Genomic DNA, 25,522 nt, shown 5'->3' on the forward strand with positions numbered 1-25,522 from the left:
TGATTCGGTATGATTTTTACAGAAGAAATGCTTATAAGGAATATCTAATGTGTTTTTATCCTTGAAATCCCAGGGGAACTTCAACCCCTCTCTAGAATAAATATAGACATATACATTAAATATATCTTAAACAATAATATTTAAATTGTATCAGCACCCTAATAAATACAAAGTGCTCTGACACATTGATGTAATTGAGATTTTTCATGAGCGTTTTTCATGACATTGCTATTTATCAAATGCAAAATTGACATTAGGAATGAGCATAATGCAATTTTAAGTAGGCTAAATTGGAACAATATCAATAACATAGATCTAGATCCTAACCATAACTATAGTAATAGAGATGACAGCTTTGCCATTTGTGGAGAACGGCTAAACCACTATCAGAGTTCAGAAAATGCAACAACATTCCATCATCTGTTTCAAAAAGCTAGTAACTGGACCTTGTCCATTGTCTTATAGTTTGTGTGTACTATTATACTGTACATTGAAGGCTGGATGGGTATTTATCATTTCTGACATGCATCTTTTGGCATTTATAGTATACAGAGCTTGCATCCTGAACTATGTCAGGTTTCATGAAATAATTGCAACCTCTAAAGACCTGCAATTCTAGATGGTATTCCAGAGGTAAGGGCTAAAGAATACCATCTGTCTGCATAGGTTTCTTTATTCTCATTCCAAATCTTGTCTAGCTGTTTTCTAAGGGGACACCTTTTGGAACAATTGCTGTTCTTTAAAGTTATTTTCGATAAATGTCACAATCAAAAAACAATGTAAATAAATAATGTGTTGGAAGCATAACGCATTTTACATACACCTCGGCCTCATCAATCCTCAATTAAAATAGTATATTAAATAAATGAATACATGTTTCACTCTCTGTTGGCCTAAGGCTAAAACAGTGTGATTTTTGAGGTGCCCCATTTAATCCCCAGCAGGACGCCTGACTTCAATATTCAGTGTATGATAGTTCAGAAGTCTTATAATTTCATAGCAAAGTATTATTCACAAGGAAGCCTAGATAAAGGCCACTGAACTTGTAATGTAAAGATTGTGAGTTCAATTTCTTCATTGGGTGGGTTTTCTTTACCTCTCATTCTGCACATATTATATTAATATTGTTACTGAAGTTACAGTACTGAAACGTGGACAAGCGACACATTATTTGCACTTATTGAGTTTATTTGTAGTGAACATGCAAGAGTGAATATGTTTACTATCTTATGTGTTGATCCATGTAAAATAATATAATTACTGCATTTAATATCTTACACAATTATAGTTTTTATCTGATTTAGCAAAAATCATAACAAAAAGAGAAAATGTTTCATACTCAACAAGATTTGAACTAAGTTTGGCAGTGCAAAAGACAAAACTTTAACCAAAAGGCTAAATTTTGAACAGCTTTATATATGATGAAAATGTGTACTACAAACCCCAACACTATGTACCCTCTGTTAATGTTTCCTCTAGACCAGTGGTTCCCAACCCAGTCCTCAAGTACCCCCTAACAGTCCAGGATTTAGGGATTACCCATTTGTGTTCAACATGTTTTTATAAGAAAGAAAAAAAAAACACTTTAGACACAACAGGGTAATCCTTAAATCCTGGACTGGTGGGGGGTACTTGAGGACTGGGTTGGGAACCCGTGCTCTAGACCCACCATACTGTATGTGTCTGTTCAAACATGCTGCCAGGCTATTCCAGGTTCCCAGGTATAGTTTCATTATTGTATTGTACTGTATCCACAAGTCTTTTTTAATTGGAAATTTCTGTGCTGATAATTGTACTATTTTTATATTTTAGCATAATGTATTGTATCAGAGCAGGAATAGTGAAGATCATTAGTCTAAGCAATTTCCTACACCATAAGTAGTACATAATTATATGCTTTCACCCTTTCAATGTCAGGGGTGTGCCACTCACATTTGCAATGTGCTGGTAACATCTTCTGCAGTCAAATAACTAAACTAACAAAATAAAGTTGTTGTTTATTACAGCCATTTTAATATTTCATGAGTCCAATAAACCAGGACGCATGGTCTCCAGAGTGAGGGAATGAAGTTAACTTCTATGGGTGCTGGTGCGCAGCAATCTTATAATGTCACCGACTGCCACTGGTCTGTTACATGTTTATTGTAGCAGAAAGCTATTTATGTTAGTACAACTTTAAACTAACTGTGTTTCTCTCTCCTGGTTGGGTATAACCATCAAATGGAAGTCTCAGAATACACTGAATGTTCTTGGGCAAACAACATACATGATAACATCACTTTTTGAGATCTACTGTTAGAGGATCATTATAGGGTCAGGAACACAAACATGTATTCCTGACCCTATAGTGTTAACACCACCATCTAGCCCCCATGGGCCCCTCATGCCTCCATAAATTTAGCAAAATCTTACTGTATTCAATCCTGAAGTTGTAACTCTGCATGCTGTCTGCTGACATCATCAGAAGTGGTAGCCTGATCTAATCACAATGCTTCCCATAGGATTTGCTGAGATTGACAAGGAGATCAGGGGCAGAGCCAGCATGATTCAAACACAGCCCTGGCCAATCAACATCTCCTCATAGAGATTAATTGAATCAATGAATCTCTATGAGGAAAGCTCAGTGTCTGCATGCAGAGGGAGGAGATACTGAATGTTTGGGTGCATTTTAGGCAGCCATGACCCAGGAAGGATCTCTAACTGCTATCTAAGGAGTGGCCAGTGAAGTTATCACTAGGCTGTAATGTAAACACTGTATTTTCTCTGAAAAGACAGTGTTTACAGCAAACAGCCTGAAGGTAATGATTCTACTCACCAGAACAAATTCAATAAGCTGTAGTTGTTCTGGTGACTATAGTGTCCCTTTAAACATATATGACACATATGTTTAAAGTTTCACAAATATTATTTAGAATAATAGAACATTCATTCATACATCTCATACATTAATAGAACAGTCATTCATATATCACATAGATTAATAGAACAGTCACTCATATATACCATAGAATAATATACCAGCCATTCATATATCCCATACATGAATAGAGCAGTCATGCATTTATGCTATAAATTAAAATAATATTTACATACATATCCCATTCATTATTAACCCCTTAAGGACACATGACGGAAATATTATTTTCTAAAGTTGTGTCCTTAAGGGGTTAAACAGCCATCCATATATTACACAGAACTTTACAAAATATGTACATATAGTAGGCTTTTAAATAACATAATGTTAATATCATTTTAATATTCTAAAATGTCATTTTTGCATTAGCCACAATATCATTCTGCTTCCTTTTCATACTTTAAATAAAAACTTATGTTGCATTCTTAAAGGGAATTTAATATACAGATATAAATCTAAATAAGAGGAGAAAATACAATTTAAAGATCTATCTTTTAGATGTGAAACATAAATGATTTTGTTGTGCACGGGCCGTGAAATTAATTATTGATAGAATGGTGTCCTTATAATACTTTACATGCATATATGCCTGTAGGAGGATGCTGACTTAGAAACAAGATGGAACGCTGAAATATTATGTTTAAATTAAAATTAAATCATCCATATTGGGTAGCTGTATAACCCTTAGCTCTACTTCTAACACCCGACCTGGGCCACATTCTAATAAGCTTTCCAAATGATATGTCTATAGAAGTCACCATTAAAGTCTATGGCAATGTATAATTTGTATAATTGTAAACTTTACTGTACTGCACACCCCCCAAAAAAATGTTACAAAAAATTATCTAAAACATACCCACCTCTCCAGTACCAAGCCCAAGTTCTTTGTCTTCTGCTATCGACACTCGCCCTTACTTCCGGGAAGGGATGTCAAGAAGGACAGGCTGAGAGGAGGACATGGGTAGCACAGAGAGGGGCCTTGCTGCCATTGGACACTTGTTGCCAGCACACTGTGCATGCTGACATCAGACGTCCAATATGCACAGAATCAACATTAGCCGGAACTAGAACTTTTGTTCTGTGTTGACTAATGATGCCCTAATCATGCTGTTGCAGGTGCAGTTACACTTCCGGTAGCAAGGGTTTAAACTTTGTATGTGCAGCATTAAGGGCCGGACTGGCCCACCAGGATACCGGGAAATTTCCCGGTGGGCCGCGGCACCTGGGGCTGGGCTGACAGCCCCATTCAGTGATCAGGCTCCTGTGATCCCGGCCGGCCATGTGTAAGCTCTGCAGTCCCCCCATGCAGTCCCCCCATGGGAGCAGGGGGAGCCAGGCGGCCGGCACAGCTCACACATGGTTGGCCGGGATCATTTAAAAAAAAAGAAAAGAAAAACCTGCGGAGGGGGCGGAGCTTGCTGTGCAGCAGGGGCCTGGCTGACTGCAGCATGGGGAGCAGGAGGGAGTCCCTGCTTCCCCAACAACCAGCCTCCAGGAGCTCCAAGGGATGTGGAGGTAAGAAGCAGGTCAGTGTGTCTGTATGTGACTGCCTCTGTGTGTGTGACTGTCTGCCTGTGACTGTCTGTGTGTGTGTGTGTGTGACTGTCTGTGTGTGTGACTGCCTGTGTGTGTGACTGTCTGCCTGTGACTGTCTGTGTGTGTGACTGTCTGTGTGTGTGACTGTCTGTGTGTGAGACTGCCTGTGAGTGTGTGACTGTCTACCTCTGTGTGGGTCTGTGTGTGTGTCTGTCTGTGTGTGAGACTGCCTGTGAGTGTGTGACTGTCTACCTCTGTGTGTGTCTGTGTGTGTGTGACTGTGTGTGTGTGACTGGCTGCGTGTGTGTGTGACTGCCTGCATGTGTGTGTGACTGCCTGCTTGTGTGTGACTGCCTGCGTGTGTGTGACTGCCTGCGTGTGTGTGTGTGACTGCATGTGTGTGTGTGTGTGTGTGACTGTCTGCATGTGACTGTCTGTGTGACTGCCTGTGTGAGTGACTGTCTGCCTGTGTGTGTGACTGTCTGCCTGTGTGTGTGTGTGTGTGACTGTCTGCCTGTGTGTGTGTGACTATTTGTGTGTGGCTGTCTGTGTATGACTGTCTGTGTGTGACTGCGTGTGACTGTCTGCGTGTGACTGTCTGCATGTGACTGTCTGCTTGCGTGTGACTGCCTGTGTGTGTGACTGTCTGCGTGCGTGTGACTGTCTGCCTGTGTGTGTGACGGTCTGCCTGTGTGTGTATGTGTGGATGTTTGCCTCAGTGTCAGTGACTGTCTGCCTGTCTCTGTAAGTGTGGATGTTTGCCTCTGTGTCAGTGACTGTCTGCCTGTCTCTGTAAGTGTGGATGTTTGCCTCGGTGTCAGTGACTGTCTGCCTTTGTGTGTGTGCATCTGCTAGTGAGTGAGCGAGCGATCATCTGTGTGTGTGTGTGTGTGCGCGCGCGCGCATCTGCTAGTGAGGGAGCCTCTGTGTGTGTGCGCCTGCTAGTGAGTTTGTGTGTGTCAGTGAGCTTGTCTGTAGTGAATCTGTGTGTTAGTGAGCTCTTCTGTAAGGAGCATGTGTGTGTCAATGGGCTTGTCTGTAGGGAGAGTGTGTGCGCATCAGTGAGCTTGTCTGTAGTGAGCGTGTGTGTGTGACAGTGAGCTTGTCTGTAGTAAGCTTGTGTGTGTATCAGAGTTTGTCTGTACTAAATTTGTGTGTGCCAGTAACCTTGTCTGTGTGTGTTATTGAGAGTGTCTGTCAATGAGCCTATTTGTGTGCATCAGTAAGATTGTCTGTGTCTGCATGTGCGTATGCTTTACTGTATAATTTAATTACCCTGAAAGAACTAATATTTTGAATTAGAAGAAGAAATGTATCAATATATATATCCAGGCAATTGAAACAGTTGGCTGCACTCTCAGATTTCCTTAAAACGTAACTTTTATTGCATACACACACACACACATATATATATATATATATATATATATATATATATATATATATATATATATATATATATACACACACACACACACACACACACACACACACACACACACACATATATATATATATATATATATATATATATATATATATATATATATATATATACACCCTACATAGCACAATGACTTATGGGGCTGGCATAGATTTTTTTTCCAGGGCTGCTTCGTATCCCCAGTCCGGCCCTGGCAGCATTTCACAGAGAAACACTGCACATTCCGACTCCAGGAGCATAGTGCTTACAGTAACCCTTTAGGATAACATATTCACAAAAGTACAATTCAAATGCCTGTAAAATCCTTTTTAACTATGTATGTCACGTCGTGACCGTATTGTATGATGGATAATAATTTGGAAAATGAAAAGAAAAGAATGTAAAAAAATATTTACTGTTCTTGCTTGTTATAAAAAGCTTTTTTCGGTTCCCTAACAAAACATTCTCATTCATTGCCGCTTCAATAATAAACTCTATCTCATGAATGCAACACATAGTACAATGAAAGAACGATGTCTTCACAAAACGGACAAGCTGCAGCATGATTTACTGATCTAATGTCTCTTAAAAGATATTTATGCCACATAAAATATCACCATGGGACAGTACTGAAATATTTACAAAATTTGTACTTGCTATATTTTGAAAATACTGTTTACCAGTAGGAAAGGAGTATTGTAGTGAATAAAAATAATAAAAAAAAGTTATATTGGAAATGGGTTAAGTAAATCATAGAATCTATTTCCTGTTGCAATTGTTTTCTTCGTTCATTTTTAATTGTGCATTGTAAATTTGATCATTCTAGGAGAACCTGTTAACTTATATAAAAACACTCTAGCAATATTAATTGTGAACAGAACTAGATAACCATGTTGCATATTTACTCATGCTTACTCACATACAATAACAACTTCAATACATCCATCACACATGGGCCTTTTCTTATTCTTTATCATCTACTATAGTTTTTGTGTTTTTCTTGGACATGTGTGGATTGATTTTTATTCATTATATTACTAATGCAAAAACATAAAAAATGGTATTGATCACACACTGTAAAGCCAGTTGAAAGGAGCATGGACTGTGGTCCAGTACTCTTTCTACCAGCAAATACCCCTTTCTTTTGACCTCACATGCAACAGCAACATTTTATCTCCATGTTCGATAAAGGCTCACACAGAGGAGAAGCATTGCTATCCAGTGTAAGGTCAAAATAGATGAATAAATGTTTGTCGAAAAATGCTGCACTATATTTTATTAAATATAGTGTTACTAATGCAACATATCAGTACTGATGTTAGTATTTTTCACTGTTTCAATCTTGCTATGAATGAATGAAGGAGGCACATCAGCTGGAGTCTAGACCACATTTTAGGAGGAGATACACACGGAGGGGAGGGTTGATAAACACTACAAGAAGTGAGCGGCCGTAGGAGAGTGCTTCCTCTCCTGCTGGTCACCTGGCGATTGCGCCCCCTGGACAATTTTTGCTGACAAGCTTATAAGTCGTGCACGATCTATTAAATCTATTTAATAAGGCAACACTTCAGATATGCAGTTAAGCATGTATGAAAAGTTATATGCTATACTATATTCCTGAGTCCTATTATATCTTTATATTTATTATATCTTTTTAATCCCACTATAATAGCATCTTTGTCTACATTTTGCCAGTTCACTCAAGCCATCACATGTCCCTGTTTCGTGAGTAGTCTCCATTGATGATCATGGCAGAATCACACAACTGCTGTCATACAATTCCAACTTAATTTATCATCATTCTAGTTCTGTATTTGTGGAATAATTGCCATGAACTAGAACTGCCAGAAAAAAAATCTTTCAGATATAAGAACAAAAGAAAAGATATTCTAGCTTAAAAGAACATTATCTGCTAGCACAATTATTAGCATTGAAAAGAACGGGCTTGTGACACTTAAAATTCAGATGCTGATTCCTGAAATAATATAACTCGATTTAACAATGGAGTCCTGCTGCCATTGAATCCATAAAAAATCTTTAACTCTCAAATGTCATGTATCCCTCCCCCCCCCCCCCAAAAAAAAAATTATAACTTTTAAAACCATAATATGAAGGTACAGAATAAATGTAATTGCTCTATATTTTATGCCTCCAAGGGAATCTAAAGCTCAGAGACCCTTTGAGTTGGCATTTCAGCTCTACAATTCAAAGTGGGCATATTTGTGATGCAAGAACAGTTAGGCTATGGGTAAACATTGTGATTATGCCTATTTTAATCCTTAACCATTGTGTGACAAATTGCAATCTTACCGTTTCTGTGAGAATCTTTAAAGAACTCTTTAGACTTTCCGCAGAGTGCTGTCTGGCTGAATTAAGCAGGAGGTCTGTATGGCTTGACATAAGAGGTTGAAGGTGATGAATACTACTAAGAATTTCCTTTGCCTTGGCTGTTTTCTCAGGTGAATAGTAAATACATTGGTACCCAGTGCTGAAACATATGAAAAGAAAAATTAAAACACATTCGAATACAGGTGAGCATGCATACATCTCCTATATGATGTTTGGCAAACCACAGACATATGCTACCTGTTGAGTTAAAAAAACAACAACAACAAAACTCTAGTCAATTATATTTATTTTAAACACACACACACATATATATTATATATATATAATTAATATATATATATATATATATATATATATATATATATACACGATACATGGATTCTGTCAGTGTTTTGATCTGTTCACCATCAACATTGCGTGCAGAAGCAACCACAGCCTCCCAGACACTGTTCAGAGAGGTGTACTGTTTTCCCTCCTTGTAAATCTCACATTTGATGATGGACCACAGGTTCTCAATGGGGTTCAGATCAGGTGAACAAGGAGGCCATGTCATTAGATTTTCTTCTTTTATACCCTTTCTTGCCAGCCACGCTGTGGACTATTTGGACGCGTGTGATGGAGCATTGTCCTGCATGAAAATCATGTTTTTCTTGAAGGATGCAGACTTCTTCCTGTACCACTGCTTGAAGAAGGTGTATTCCAGAAACTGGCAGTAGGACTGGAAGTTGAGCTTGACTCCATCCTCAACCCGAAAAGGCCCCACAAGCTCATCTTTGATGATACCAGCCCAAACCAGTACTCCACCTCCACCTTGCTGACGTCTGAGTCGGACTGGAGCTCTCTGCCCTTTACCAATCCAGCCACGGGCCCATCCATCTGGCCCATCAAGACTCACTCTCATTTCATCAGTCCATAAAACCTTAGAAAAATCAGTCTTGAGATATTTCTTGGCCCAGTCTTGACGTTTCAGCTTGTGTGTCTTGTTCAGTGGTGGTCGTCTTTCAGCCTTTCTTACCTTGGCCATGTCTCTGAGTATGGCACACCTTGTGCTTTTGGGCACATGTCTCTTGGCCTTTCTTACCTTGGCCATGTCTCTGAGTATGGCACACCTTGTGCTTTTGGGCACTCCAGTGATGTTGCAGCTCTGAAATATGGCCAAACTGGTGGCAAGTGGCATCTTGGCAGCTGCACGCTTGACTTTTCTCAGTTCATGGGCAGTTATTTTGCGCCTTGGTTTCTCCACACGCTTCTTGCGACCCTGTTGACTATTTTGAATGAAACGCTTGATTGTTCGATGATCACGCTTCAGAAGCTTTGCAATTTTAAGAGTGCTGCATCCCTCTGCAAGATATCTCACTATTTTTGACTTTTCTGAGCCTGTCAAGTCCTTCTTTTGACCCATTTTGCCAAAGGAAAGGAAGTTGCCTAATAATTATGCACACCTGATATAGGGTGTTGATGTCATTAGACCACACCCATTCTCATTACAGAGATGCACATCACCTAATATGATTAATTGGTAGTAGGCTTTCAAGCCTATACAGCTTGGAGTAAGACAACATGCATAAAGAGGATGATGTGGTCAAAATACTCATTTGCCTAATAATTCTGCACTCCCTGTATGTATATATATATATATATATATATATATATATATATATATATATATATATATATATATATATATATATATATATATATATATATATATATATATATATATTAATTAGGCATTCAAATACAGAATGGCTTTTCCTCAGTTCTAAAACTCTAAATAATTTCCATACACCATAGCAACATTTTTGTCTAATCAAAATCTATTTCAGTAATATCAAAATACACATTTGGAGATCTTATCACATACATTACAGATAACCAGCTACTATAAACATTAGCACACTGATTTAGTAAGTTGTCTCCAACTTGGCTATTTTGCTAATGTGTGACTAAACTAAATATAGTGGGTCAGATGAGTACCATGATAATCATAGTACACAGAATCTGGAAGTTCCTAGGCTGGCATTACGTATATTTGATTTGTATGTCTTGAAATGGGTATGATCAGAGACTGATAACTTATATAAATCTTGCTGAATGCTTGTGTAGTTGCAGAGGTCAAGGTGGCTGTTGTTGGTGAAATTTGGCAAGCAGAGAAATCAGGCTCTCTATTAATGTTAGTAGGTTATCTGGTAAATGTGTATACTGCCTGCAGTTGGTGCATAGGGATAATCACTGGACACTTAGACTGAAGGATAGATAATGTTAGGTGTGGAACTCTTTCTGCCACCTAGATATCCATGCCGTTCCCTCAATGAATCTAGGAGCCGTTTAAAAAAATAGGAACTGGACATGGTAATCAGCAAGTTCCCTGTTCCCCAGTTCATTCCCCAGGCCTGATTCTCAGCAAAGTAAAAATTGTCTGCAAGTAATCCCAAAAAGGATTCAGTAGGACACTATGAGACACCCTGCCCTACACCCCTTTATCTTTCATTTAACAATGCATATTCTTCCATAAAGATTAATTGGTCCTCCAATGTCATTCAAAAGAGGGGGGGCTAATGCTCATGTGTGACGAGTGCTGCAAGCACATTAGGCCCTCCCCATAGGGAACCATTGCTTCAATGCTTTCATATGGAGATTTTACTGATGCTGAGGACGTCCAGCATCATTCATGCAACCAAAAGTCGGTTATCCATCACAAAATGTCTGATAGACAGCCACTTGAGGGCAGTCTTAATCCTTTATTGTAATCATTGCAGTTTTTCTAAAACTGCAATGATTTACATTACAGGACAAAGGGGACAGGTACACTAGACCCAGACCACTTCAATGAGCTAAGTGTCACTTTAAAGTACCACTGACTAGAAGCTTACATATCACTACTTACAGTTTTGGCAAAGTGTTGTTTAAGTCTGACTCTGAATTTGTGCCCCACAGTCTGGGTTTCAGGGGTCCGTGCCTACCCTGCTCACTGCAGTATTCCAGATTCTACATCTTTATCAAGACTTCTCTTCTCGGAACAGTACAATAAAAGGGAAACTCCAGTGCCAGGAAAAAGATCCGTTTTCCTGGCACTGGAGGGTCCCTCTCCCTCCCACACCCCAATCCCCAGTTGCTGAAGGGGTGAAAACCCCTTCAGTCACTTACCTCAGGCAGCGACATGTCCCACGTCGCTGCCTGCTCCTCCCCCGCCGCTCCACCTTCTTCCTCCGTTGGCCGGTGGGCGAGACTGATCCTGCCCACCGGCCGAGGAGACCTAATGCGCATGCGCGGCAATGCCGCGCAAGCGCATTGGCGCACCCCATTGGAAAGCATTGAAAATTAATTTCAATGCTTCCCTATGGGGAATAGAGCGACGCTGGAGGTCCTCACACAGCGTGAGGACGTCCAGCGACGCTCTAGCACAGATAATCTGTGCTAGGAACCAGGAAGTTCCCTCTAGTGGCTGTCTAGTAGACAGCCACTAGGGGAGGACTTAACCCTGCAAGGTAATTATTGCAGTTTATAAAAAACTGCAATAATTACACTTGCAGGGTTAAGGGTAGTGGGAGTTGGCACCCAGACCACTCCAATGGGCAGAAGTGGTCTGGGTGCCTGGAGTGTCCCTTTAACCATTTTTTAGTTAAAGTATTCTGTAATGATTTAAAAAAATATTAATTTATAGGAACACTACCTGTAAATACCTACTTGTACACTTGTTAAATATCTTCTTTTGTGGTATATATATGAGTAACTTTTATGCAACTGTAATGACACACAAAATTATGTTTTGTAGAAAGGTTATGTTAAATACCCCTGGTATAGTAAATCTAATTTAGTTAATTAGATTTGACTAAAATCTAACTAATTTGGAAGAAAATTCTGATATAGTAGCTCTAAAGAAGAGGCACAATGTTTTCAAGTATAAAGAATGTTTAATTTGCTCCCAAATCCAAAATGATTAGGATTGCTCTAAAGCACCGAGATACTCAAATCTGTCTTCTTCTTAACTACCGGTAATATTATTTTATATCAGCACCTGTGAAAATCAAGCTTAAATAAAAATCGCAGGGACAAAAAGAGTAATATTTTTTTAGAAAAAGACATCTGAAATATTAAACTACAAAGTATATTTCAGTATGATCCAGAAGAAAAAAGAAAATACAAAAAATAGATAGCTAACTAACCTTTCACCAGCTTATTATAACAGCATCCCAGGCTGCTAATGGTTACAAAGACCAAGAAACATATCTCTGTTACATTTCCAACCTGGGAATCTCTAGGGAAAATATTAATGCTGTATGCTGATATGCCCCAATTTCTGCAGCTGGTGCAGTGTACATTTAAACCATCTAAGAAAAATCTGTCCTGCTTCACAGACACGGTTAAGATGACGTTTCATTACATTGTTATCTAAAGAGGCACACAATGGCTTTTAATTTTCAAAACCAATATGTGCACACAATATCAGCTATATTTCAATTATTCTTGTATGGAGGTGTAGTTATATGAAAGAAACAAACAGGAAATCGAGACACCTTTTGCCCATCTCATTCTAATCATTCTGTCTTGATAGGTACAGACAATGAAAGAATACACAAGGCCAGAGGGAAGTGTAGTCAGAAAAATGATGGTCAACGTGCATGTTCTGTGGAGGTTTAGGATATGCTAAAGTGTTAGCACAAACAAACTTGTTTAACTAGGCATATATGAAGACATATATGGGTTTCATTTTGTATAGTTCATTTTGGTGATTGCACTGAATCAGGGTGGCATGGTAATAGTTTCTCAATGAAAAGGATGTTGGAATATTTTTATCAAGGACAGCATGCTCACTTCCTTTGTTTAGAACAAATCATTCAAGTACATTTGATGGAGTGTTTAATTAACAAGATATAGTATACACTATTTATTTTTATGTCTCTGTTACCATGATTTTGATTATATTATATTAAATAGTGTGTACTGGGTCCATCTTCCAGTTCATCTGCAATAAGAATTTAAGTACTTTGCCATCTAACAATTCTATGGAAAATAACTGTATTCTATATAAATATATTATATATAAATCTTTGGAGGATGTCAGTCAAGTACCTTATACAAGCCTTCTCCGCAGTTACTAAGCAGGCGGTATCTGTACTTATTATTTCCTCTTATCCCACCACTTGTCCCCTTGATTCCCTCTCACAATACCAGATCTCTCTTCCACACCTTCCTTAACACACACACTTCCCCTAAACATGTTACTGTCGTATCCATCCTACAAAGCCTTTTTCTTCATCATCTAATTATCATCCTATATATCTTCTCCCTTTCTCCTCAAAACTTCTAAAACAACTTGTCTCAACCCGTTTAACACACTTTCTCAACTATCTCCTTGATCCTTTTCAATCTGGCTTCCATCTCTACATTCTACTGAGACTGCCCTGATTAAAGTAACACATTATCTATTATGATTGCCATTTATATAGCAAGATTCCATAGCACTTTACAATATTATAAGAGGGGGGATTTAGCTATAAATAGGACAATTACAAGAAAACTTACAGGAACAATTGGTTGAAGAGGACCCTGCTCAAACGAGCTTACAGTCTATAGGAGGTGGGGTGTAAAACACAATAGGACAGGGAATAGCAAGCAAAATAGGTGGGAGTGAAGCAGAGCTGGAGGAGAGAGTAGACTGCTGCCCTTCAGGAGAGAGATTATGTGAGGTAGAGGTTACTCTGGGAGGCCATAAGCTTTCCTGAAAAGATGGGTTTTAAGGCATTTCTTAAACAATTGAAGACTAGTCTGCTGGTGGTAGGTAGGCTGTTCCATAGGAAATAAGCTGCCCGCGAGAAGTCCCGCAAGCGTGAATTGGCTGTACGGGTGCGAGTAGTGGACAGGAGAAGGTCACGGGCAGAGCAGGAAGACCGAGAAGGGGCATACCTATGGATCTGTGAAGAGATATAAGAGGGGCTAGAATTGGTCAATGCTTTATAGCTATGGGTTAGCATTTTGAATTGATTCCTATAGGATACAGGAGGCCAATGTAAGAACTGACAGAGGGGTGAGTTGTGAGAGGACCGACTAGAGAGGAAAATCAGTTTGGCGGCAGAATTCATTACAGACTGTAGCGGGGCAATACGGTTTTTGGGAAGACCAATCAGGAGAGGGTTACAATAATGCATGTGTGAAATTACTAGAGCATGGACAAGCTCATTGGTAGCATCTTGCATAAGAAAGGGGCGGATGTGGGCTATGTTTTCAAGATGGATTCTATAGGATTTGGTAACATGCTGCATGTGAGGCTCAAAGGTGAGGCTAGAATCAAATACGACACCAAGACAGCACGCTTGCAAAGATGGACTGATGTGGATACCACTTACTTAAACCACATCTATGTCTAAACACCACTATTCCCCACTATTTGACCTCTCTACAGCTTTTGACACTGTTGGTCATGCTCTCCTTCTTGACACATTTTACACCCTTTGCCTTCGCTACACAGTCCTTCCATGGTTTTCACATCCTATCTCTCCCAAAAATCTTCAATTTTTTTCCTTTTCTTTTAACATCTCCCCCTTTCCCTTTTTCTCAACTGGAGTCCCCAATTGCTCTGTCCTCGGACACCTTCCGTTTTCCTCTTTATAATGCCTCTCTTGGAAGCTGAAATTCTAAATAATAATTTTTATTCAGTATATAGGGAAGAAAAATCTATGACTGCAGATTTGCTAATCCCTGTTACAAAAGCCTTACAGAAAACGGTTGATTGGTTAATGTATAACAATAGGATAAAGTGGTTAAAAAAGTAATTTTTTTAACAAAAATATCATTAGCAGGAATCAACATGGTTTTATGAAAGACAAGTCATGCCTAACTAACTTAACTGCATGCTAAGACAAAATTAGTAGTAGATATATAGATCAGGGTGATCCAGTAGATTTACTCTCTACTTGGATTTTGATAATGTATTTGATACAGTTCCACACTAGTGAAAGTGAAATCAGTTGGTTAACACAAAAAATGGATGATTCTTGGATAGAACACTGGACTAAAAATAGAGTGTGGAGAGTGATTGTAAATTAAAAATGTTCAAATTGGACAAAGGTAAGTGGAATGACTCAGGGTTGTATCCTGGGTTCACTTCTCTATAATCTGTTTATAAATAATCAAGTGAAGTGGGTAATGAAAGTCATTTGTCAGTGTTATGCAGATGACACAAAACTAGGTAAGAAAATACAATATGAACATGACATCACTTTTCTACAGAGGGATTTGGATAAATTGGGGGACAGGGCAGGCAAGTGGAAGATGAGATTCAATACAGGTAAATGCAAAGTTACCCACAAGACACTTAGAAATTAAATGGTAATTTGATAATGATGTGGCATAATTGGAAATAGCTACAACTAAATAACTCCCTTTACATCATAAAGTGATGTGGAAAAGATTGGTGCTTTATAATTGCCAATAATTATAATTTTAAAATAAGGGCATCACCATACTTACAACCACATTATATAAATAATTTCACATATCACATGCATTAGCAGTCACAAATGGTATCTGATTAGCAGTAAATACCAGTTTAAGACACTGTGAAGCACCTTGCTTAGTGCTCAATTAGTAAAATTTACTAAGGTTATTTGGAGACAAATAAACACAAGTCAATTCAACTGCATTGCAAACACCATAGTGCATACATAATAGCCGATTGGCTCAATATTTGGTATGTTTTAGTCTATTTGATGATTCTCTACACCGGTAGACAATGCTGAATGTAAACAAGCAGTCTGTTCATTAATTTTAAACTCCAGCTGTGTCATCACAGTGCACATCTACCTGATATCTGAAAACTAGAAACACCTATGAACTTTTAAAATACCACTGAATCCCTTGATAATATCAATCTTTAGATCATCACCTTAATGAGAATGCAAACAATACCATTCTGATAACCTGCTGTTACTTAAAATCTGAATTGTGTATCACCAATAATGTACTTAAATTGTCACATTTATGACTGTTATATAAGAAAATGTTAGATAAATAGATTCTAAGCAGTACTCCAACATCTTTTGGAAGATGCTAACCACAGTCAGCAATATGTACCAATTGGGGTATAGGTGCATACAACATAAGTGCTCTTACTGCATTTCTCTTCACAGATACTGCATTGAATAAGCCAAACTTGTATTCAATATTTCCCTGGAAGCAGAAGCTACTGCAGATTAACAATAATATTAACACGTTTTAATGAATCATGGTTTAAGGTTTATCTAGTATACAAGCATGGGGTATTGGGGACTATTGGCACCCAAATCAATTATAATCAAACTTGGTGTGAAAAGCTGAGTTGAATCAGATTGTAATCTAGCCTGTTATCCAGAGATTGAAACAGTGCTGCCTATACTGCAACTGGTGCACTAAACTAAACAACAGCTATCTGCCTTGGTATACTTATATAGTTAACATAATCGACCAGAATAAACAACAGAAACCATTGCTGCTTGAAATCTTTAGTTACGCAGTGAAGTCAGGTATCTTGATAGACACTGTAATGGTATAGTTTCCATGGAAACATCAGAGAGCACTGTCTCTTTCTTGACATAGTGGTCCCTTTGGGTTCGCCATGCTGTTGACAAACTTGAAAAGGTACCTTATCATATAATCATCAGATAAAGATGGTGTAACAAACGTCAGTTTTGAAACTGCACACTATTTTTTTCCCATAGAATTCAAAAGTTTCTTGTCTTAAATTACTTACTTTTTCTTTTCTGTCTCAAATCTACTAAGCAATCTTCTGAGACCCCCATTCTTAAATCCCTGAGAGTGTGCTGCAGGGGCACCAATGGTTATGACATCATACAGGGCATCTGGAAGAGAGGAACATAAACCAATATATTGAGCGCATCCAAGGGAGAGTTGAACTACTGTATCTTAATGGTCAAGCAAATGGGAATTACAAGTGTATCATTATCCAGATGATTAATTAATTGGAGCCTGGAAAGTTAGAGTAATCTATTTAATCTTCCCATGAAATTACATACACAACTAACTAGCGTTTAATAGTCACCAGATCCCTTGTTACATTTTTAGTCTATATCGCAGTGTGACAAAATATGCTACAGTATTCTGTGTTTATAAAGAAATGTTTGAATTATGCATTAATCAAATGTAAATGAGCCACATCCCGAAGTATGAATATTTGCCATTATGTACAATTCCGCCTTTGGACTTTCATAAAGCATAACACTTCTGTGTCAAACCATGATAAAGTATTATAAGAAACACAGGCAAAATAAGAAATTTACATTAACACTGTGTATGCCACAGAGGCGTAGAAGAGTTATAATTTGGAGAATCAGCTTTGTACATCCTTTGATATTGTAATTTCTTCCTTTGTTTTCCTTACAAAATCTTACCTGAGTATAAAATGATTTATTTATAGCTTTGTACACTAGCAGTGGAATAAAAATGTTTATTAAAGAACGGGCCGACTGTTCTATAAGGATGCATCAACTTAAATGGAATTGTAACTTACCAGGATTTTCAACATTTTCTCTCATACATTTAAAATATGTTATATGTGAGGTCTTAAAATAAAATTAAATGTAAAAATCTATACATGTGTATCCTGGAACTGGGCATCTCTATCTTGTTGCCTTGTCAGTTATCTGTTTGTGGCAGTTTTGACTCTTTGTCTCAGAATAGCTCAGAGTGAGTTGTGGCTAGAGAATGTATTTATCAAGAATGTAAGATGGAAATTGAATCATTTGAGCCCTAAGGGGCAAATCAAATATATTTATTTCATCATCTGCTATGGACTGGGAATAAAGGAGAATTTCTTAGGTTATGTACCTATGTTATTACTCCCTTTAAGCAGGGATTGATATTCCTGAATTCCCCTAAGGGCTGGGATTTTCTGCTGTTCACCACAGAGGTCTCATTGCATCCTGTGACTGTGGCTCTTTGTGTGAGTTAATTAACTTTTGTTTTATAAGTGCCCTGTCTGTCATTGTATATAAGCTCTGCTCTTTTCTTTGATTAAACTTAAGTGATTCAATGTGTGCCATGGATGTGGCAGGACTGAAATAGTTTGGGATGTCAGTTGCTAAATCTTTAATATACAGTTAAAAAGAAAACAAAAGCATTACATGAAAATAATCATGGGGTAAATCATGTATGTTATGGAACGTGGGTGGTCTGGGAGAGTTGCCGTATTGGGGAAGGGGTGATCCCATTTAATTTGGGGCACAATCCCTGGGAATTTTATTAACTAGCAAGGTCACTGAAGCTTCTTTTGTTGCCTATTCTGTGCGGGGCATGGCTGGGTACTCCACCTCGGTCACCAGGGGTCTTTTTATCTTCCGCTGATTGGTCATGAGAATCCACTCCCCGTACCTTCTATTTCCTACCTGCATCTCATGCTTTTTTCCATTTACTCTCCAAGCGTTAAAATAGCAAATATGAAGCCTCCTGTCTTGCCATAATATTAGGGATTATTCTAGCTTCAGTAACCGAATAATCTAAATTGTATTAAACACAGGAGGAGAATATTTTCCCACCCATTGGCTTCTTTAAATCTTTCAATGTCTCACCCCTTTATTTTATCCACTTGGGAATATTCAGGTAAGGTCTTAAATGCCTTTTATTTGCCTCGTATATCATTGGTTCATGGTTTTATTGTAATGTGGATCGGGGTCCCAGAGGTGGACCCCAGTGCTGCCGGCGGGGTGCTAGTTGCAGCAATGGCCGTGTCTCCAGGAGTCCTAATACCCATTTTGGCACCTCAATAGGGGGAAGGAAGGGGAGTTCCAGTTTGTGAAGGAAGGTGGTAATCTTTTTGGGCAAGCGGACATGCACCCATTCATTGTGGTGCTTTGCCTGTAGGCTAAAGGGGAATCCCTATTTATATGGGATGTTTTTGTCCCTTAGTGCTAGGGTAATGGGATGTAGTGCTCTGCGGGCCTCAATAGTCAGAGGGGAGATATCATTGGAGAGAAATACCTCAGAACCCTGGAAGAGCTAAGTCTTTTTGCATGATTTTCTCCTTGAGCTGATAAAAGTGCAGGCAGCAGATCAGGTCTCTTGGGGTGCCATCAGGCATGAGCAGGCAAAGTGCTCAGTGTGCCCTATCTGGGCTCTCTGCGTCTAGTATCAGCCAGAAAAGCATGGTAAGTAGGTCTTCTGGATCTTCATCATCTTGGGGATCAGAAACTCCTCACACTCTGATGTTTTATCCAAATCTTCAGTTTATCGTCTCAACATTAGGAGCATCGATCCCTGTCTGGTGCCATATTAGAGGCATTGACTTGGGCAGTAGAAGTTTGCACTTGGGCCTCCAAGGCCTGTATCTGGGTATCGTGGGCTGTTACCTCAGTCTGCAGTACCGTTACCACCATGGCTTTAGACTCGTGGAGCGTTGTAGATATCGCCTTCATGCTTCTTGAGGTCTTGAGGTCTGCCCCGATGTCTGATAGTGTGGGGTTCCCTGTGCCCGAAGCCATAGAGGAGGCCAGGGAGGAAGGCACCATTTTAGAGCCATGTGCAGCCTGCGCAGGTCCCGTTGGATTTTGCATAAAATCGCCCATTGGACCACTGTTATTGCTTGCCCTCTGTGGTGCTGGGAACACACGTGGTGACCACCCTCTTAGGTAAGTCCATGAAGTCTGCTGCAGCCATTGTGGTGTCACCCTGTTCAGCCTGTGAGTCAGGATAGCCTCCCAACGGTGGATCTCCAATAAGACAGGAATGGATATTTTATAAAACCTTTCACAATTAACCCTTTATAGGGCTTCTACACATACAATAAACTTTGCTGGTATCAGACATGAATGTTTTTTTTTTTTATAAACCCCCACATACTTATTAACCCTAAATATGGCTATAACACATACAAATCACCTTGCTGGTATCAGCTAAAAGGCAAATGTCTCTGTTGAGACCCTTCCTATTTTATTGGAGATTCTTGGCTGATATCAGCAAATCTAATGGCTAGTGAAGGACTCACTTTTTGAGGCTTGCCTTGATGTGGCTGGTGAGCTTATATTCAAATGGCCATTGGAATGAAACTAAAGAGCCTCCATTTTGCTTAAATGTACATAGGGAATTGAGGCAGAGCGCAGGTAACGTTCTCTTTGTTTTTACTATGTATTTTGAGCTGTTAGATACCAAGCCACTGCTACTGTAAGCGTGGTGCTTGCCTCCAGTAGGATAGACATAATTTCTTTGGATATAAGTTTTTGCTTGAAAATGTCCAAATTGCTATACATTTTGTGGAATTCAATTTTTTTTTCATTTTTGTAAGAGACAATAAACTGTTCCTAGTGAATTTTGCCATTCGAGAGTTAATCTCTCAGTTAATATCTCAATTGTCTTTAGTAAATAGTCAAATTGTACTTTTGGTCACATTTGGAGAATACTTGTACAATAAAGAAGCACATTCCAAGCTCAGAAAATAATGCCATTGCTTTCAGGGTGTATTAAAAGACTGAAAAAAATAATAATAGAAACCCTACTCTCTTGTAATACTCTCTTGTAATAATTCCATTAGTACCACAATAAATGGAATGTTGAATGAAATGTCGTAGCAGATGGCTTGTATTGGCCTAGGCTGCACAGAGATGTGTGCTTCTTATATACACACAATATGTCAGAGTGCACCGATGGGAAGAGAAGGAGGTTCCATCATTATCCATGGATTGTGCTCACAGCAGGTCCCTCTTTGCAAGTCATATCCTGAGTGGGACTCCCTGCAGAATTGTTTTGAAAGATTTACATTTCACACAGTCTAATAACCACAAGGGAACAACTGCTGAATATGTGACATCCAAACTGGATGCCAACTGGAGCAGCATTAAGGAACCCCCCACCAACACAGAGATACAGTTTAGAATTAAATACAAATGCTGTGTATACCATGCATCTTATATATGAGTTTATTACCTTTAAATATGTAATTTAATGGTTAATCACTAGTTTTGATGATAACTAATGATATGGTACTGCATCAGGGCCTATCTTATGGTTTTCGGCTGCAGAATTGAAGGTTTTTTAGTCCACATCCGAGGGTCAGATTTACACCAATATATAACAAGTTATATTTATATAGAATTATCTAGAGTTTATCCAATAAAACCACTTTTAAAATTCACGTTGATAGAGATATAACCATTTAGATAGTTGTTAAATCAAACTATCTGGCTCAGGATTTTCATCATGCATATGAGACGCAAACGGGTTTATATACTACATAGGAGTGTAGTTTGAAAGCAAGGAGTTGTCCACCACAACTCTATATTTATTGAAAGCACTCCCATTTTTCCCTCAGTCATGTTTTGGGGCTGAATAACTCCTAACGCTCTACTAACAACATGAATACTGATGTTAACATTTGGATTGCTTTACAAAGCTTCTCAAAATAAAATGTAGATTATAATGCCTTCACCTTTGCTTCAGTTTAATTTTGCAAACAGAAGAGGGGAAAAAATGTCCTGCTCTGGCCCTATTCTGTCCCTCTATAACACTGCACAGGGAATATAAATGGTCTGCCCCTGCCTTCTCCTATGCTCCACCACACCTTTTGTAAATCAAGCAGTAAATGTATGGGGATTGAGGTAGGCCTCTGAAGATGGAAGAAATAGACAACATCTAAAGGTAAGTATGACTTTTGTTACCAAGGTTTCAGATTTATTTCCCCCCTCATTATAATTAGGGTGTTAGGCTTTTATTTTTATTGAGGAGAGGTGGCTATGGGTTTCCCAAGTCCAGAGGGGAGGGGACATGAGCACAGTTTTGAGGAGTAGACAATGGAATGACCACCATCCCACTGTCAATTATAAACCCCACCTGAAGCCTACTGGTGGGGGGTATATTTCTATTGCCCTCAACCAAAACCCATGGGTGGGGCTTAGAGACACTATGCCCCAACCCTGATTTTACATCAGCAGCCTCCACCTGCTGTCCATTGGTGGAGCTGTTGTTGAACGCTATTTTCTAAGCTAATTTGATTTCTCAATAAATATAAAAAAATTGTAGATTATACTAGCTTTAGTGTAACTATAATCTTAATTTTATTAATGACAGGAGGCGAATATTTGCTTAAGTCTCTCTTTACTAGAACTCCACAGCAGCACATTAACAGAGAGATAAACACCAAAGACAAAAACATAAGGTATCTATATAAGGCTCCTCCTAAGCCACCATTTCCTCTTTCACGCTGCGACAACATAACGTACACAAGAATGACAAAAACTAAATAAAGAAAAATTCACAACATAACAATGAATGTCATCTGGAAAAAACTTCGGATAATGGATGAACTTGATCTTCATCCCGCCAAACAGCCGATTCTATGAACTGAAGTCGAACCATTAAACTGAAACGAAATAAACAGAATCGAAAACACTGATTAGTGAACGAAATGTACTGATAAAATATAAATCCCACGATCCAGTACTGATAGAATAAAGACATGAAATCCATCACTAATGACCGACAATACAATAAACATGCACTTCCCACAACATCACCCCAGACCACCAAATCTAGCCCAGATAAACAGACAAAACAACAAAAATACAATCAACGCAAACCATCCAAAACAAGGGGGGGGAGAAACCAAACTGGGTGGGAAATATTCGCCTCCTGTCATTAATAAAATTAAGATTATAGTTACACTAAAGCTAGTATAATCTACAATTTTATAGCATGACAGGAGGCTTCATATTTGCTGTTTTAACGCTCCGACAGCAAAGCAAAAGAAACATAGTCCGACGGTCCAAAATAAACTGGCGCAAACTCCACACGGGACCGGACCGCCACCTACAAGAAACGTCCCGAGGAGAAACTTCCATCAAGGAAAAACCCGGAAGCAGTAGCGCCGCTAACCGAATGTACTCCAAGAGTCGCATTCACCCCTGCCAGTGTCAATAACCATCTCCTCCATCGATATTGGACAGGGGCGGAGGATCGGACATCAGAAACACGTCTGAACGAAAAGAGGGCAAACACAATAGAAAAAACTGGCGAAGGGAAAAAACAAGGAACTCCGGCCGAATCCCGAAGAAAAAACGCTAAACCCTACTTACCTCCCAGAGGGAAGGGCATTTAGGCGCCGGAGGACGTGTCAGCCTCATCCCACGTAGAAATCTGCAGACCAGCGGGTTCTGACCGATGGGAAAAAACCTCCACACGGGACACGCGCCACCTAAACAAAAGACTAACCACAAGAACCAGACGGCACAACCGTCCCAAAACATCGAGGAGAGACAAGACACTCAGCAAGTAGGTCACAGGCCGGAAAAGGGTTCAGCATCCTGTCCTAAGCACCAACGACACTAAGAAGTCCATGTTGAAAGGAAAAACATCTCCTCGTCCCGGGAGCTCAGGGATCCCAGCGAAGGTCCCTGGCCGATAGTGACGACGCCTCGACATACCAGGCACTCCCGAAAGAGTCCAAGGGGAGTATTCGAGAGGACGGTAACAGAAGAAGACCCATACTGGAAAAATCCAGAAGTTCTGTGAACCTGACCGATCACGCCATAGAGGAGTCAACAACACTAAGGAGACACGTCGCCCACAAACTAGAAGCAACACCCGGGGAATAGAGGCGAGTGGAGGAAAACACCTATGCTACCTGAGAAAACAACCGCACCTGCCGAAGCGCGACCACCACCGCGCACGCTGGATCTGAGAACCAACCAAAGCACGTCCGATGGTCGTCCCAGAGGCGAATAGACCCACCATGAACAAACCCTAGCAACGCACGAGTACGATGAAGATGGGTCGAGAGAGCGCCCAGTCGCTGGCATTTTTCCAATGTCTGGAGAACCAATCCGTCGTCAGGTTTGACTCCCACGGCAGAAAAGAAAGAAAATGTGATTGACTGGGAAAGAGTGTGATGTGGGAGTCTAAGAGGCTTGCAGTTGATTCCAGGATGATATCCGGGTTGGTCCGAATACCGCCTAGCCGCTCCATGCGGCCATGCGCAGAAGCCACCAGCGCTGTCCGGCCTTCACGTCCGGGAACAGAGAAAACCATCCAGTCTGAGGGAGGTCACATGCGTAGGACAGAGGTCTTCAGCCGTTGCATGGTCCTGTAATGTAGTGTAGCGGGCCCGGGTACATTGCCTGTATCGAGGCTGAGGGTAAGACCCACCACGCGAGCAAACAATTGAAGGGGAATCCGAACTTGCCTCAATATCCTTCTCATCACCTCCTGGGCGGATGCCACCGGTGCCAAAGGTAAACGGGGAACGCCTGCCGTCGCATTGACCACGGCACCAAAGAACTCCACCGTCTAGGAAGGACCCAAAGCTGATTTCTTCAGACGAGCTACGAATCCCAGGAGCTCCAAGAAGGAGATCGCCGAACGTGTGTGACATCTGAGTCTGGAGGGGTCTTCGCAGAGGACCAGCAAATCCTTCAGAAACAACAGGGAACGGACTCCCTCCGACCCGAATCGGACGATCACAGGCGTCAGCAGCTCGGTGAAACACCAAGGGGCCGAGCTGGGACCGAAACTGGAGGCATGTGAATTAGCGAGGGGTGTCATTCCAGGTGAAGCGAGGCAATCCGCGACCACTCTTGTCCACCAGGACGGAGGGGTAAGCATCCCACCGGTCCAGTCATATGAACAAACCCCCGTCTGGGGAAAGTCCCGAAGGAGATGAGTGCCCCCCAGCTCGAAGAGGTCGCAGACAACGAAGGTGTCCAATTCCCGAAAATCGACCACCGGGCGGAGCTCCCCTGCCTTCATCTGTACTAGAAAAAACAAGCTGAGGAAGCCCCCCAAATCCGGGGCTCGCTACGTAGCGCCAGGGGCGAGCAGGGTCCGAACCTCCGAAGCTACCCAGGAACGTTGAACTCTCGCGATGAAGGAGCCGCTCGGAGGATCAACCTGCGTCGGCGGGGAGGCGAAATCCATGATACAACCTCGTGCCGACCGATGGCCCAAGCATATGAAAACACCTTCTGCCACCTGTCTCTGCAGTGAAACAATCTGTCTGTATGCAATAGAGGGGGATTGAAAATAGCAGGAGATGTACACACCCGTAGGAAGTCTTGCTCGTCCTCTGGTATGGTCACCACGACCTTTACCCGCCCTTCGGCTGCAGGGAGGTCTGGGCTGGTATGGAGGAAAAGAGGACGGGCCACGAGATCTGCGGGGACCGAAGACCAGCCGGGATAACAGTGAGCGAAACGCCTTTCGTATAGAGGACTGTGCTTCCTCCAGGGAAGCAAAGAAATTGATGCGTTTCTGCAGCTCTTTAAAGAAAGGTTCCCTGAACAGTAGGACTTAGTGCCAGGGGGGCCAAATTCTACGGATCCCAGTTC

At 40.4% G+C, this 25,522-nt stretch overlaps 1 protein-coding gene across 1 annotated transcript in view; it reads right to left on the reverse strand.

Annotated features, from left to right (window-relative positions):
- The window catches only part of INPP4B (inositol polyphosphate-4-phosphatase type II B), a 640,126-nt gene that overhangs the window by 93,175 nt on the left and 521,429 nt on the right, over positions 1-25,522 (reverse strand). Inside the window, exons 12-13 of the mRNA XM_063458461.1 lie at positions 16,951-17,059; positions 8,184-8,361 (exon numbers count right to left, since the gene is read on the reverse strand). Coding sequence (XP_063314531.1) covers positions 8,184-8,361; positions 16,951-17,059 — 287 coding nt within the window. The remainder of the gene's footprint in view (positions 1-8,183; positions 8,362-16,950; positions 17,060-25,522) is intronic.

Source organism: Pelobates fuscus, chromosome 6, assembly GCF_036172605.1.
Source record: "Pelobates fuscus isolate aPelFus1 chromosome 6, aPelFus1.pri, whole genome shotgun sequence".
NCBI lineage: Eukaryota > Metazoa > Chordata > Amphibia > Anura > Pelobatidae > Pelobates > Pelobates fuscus.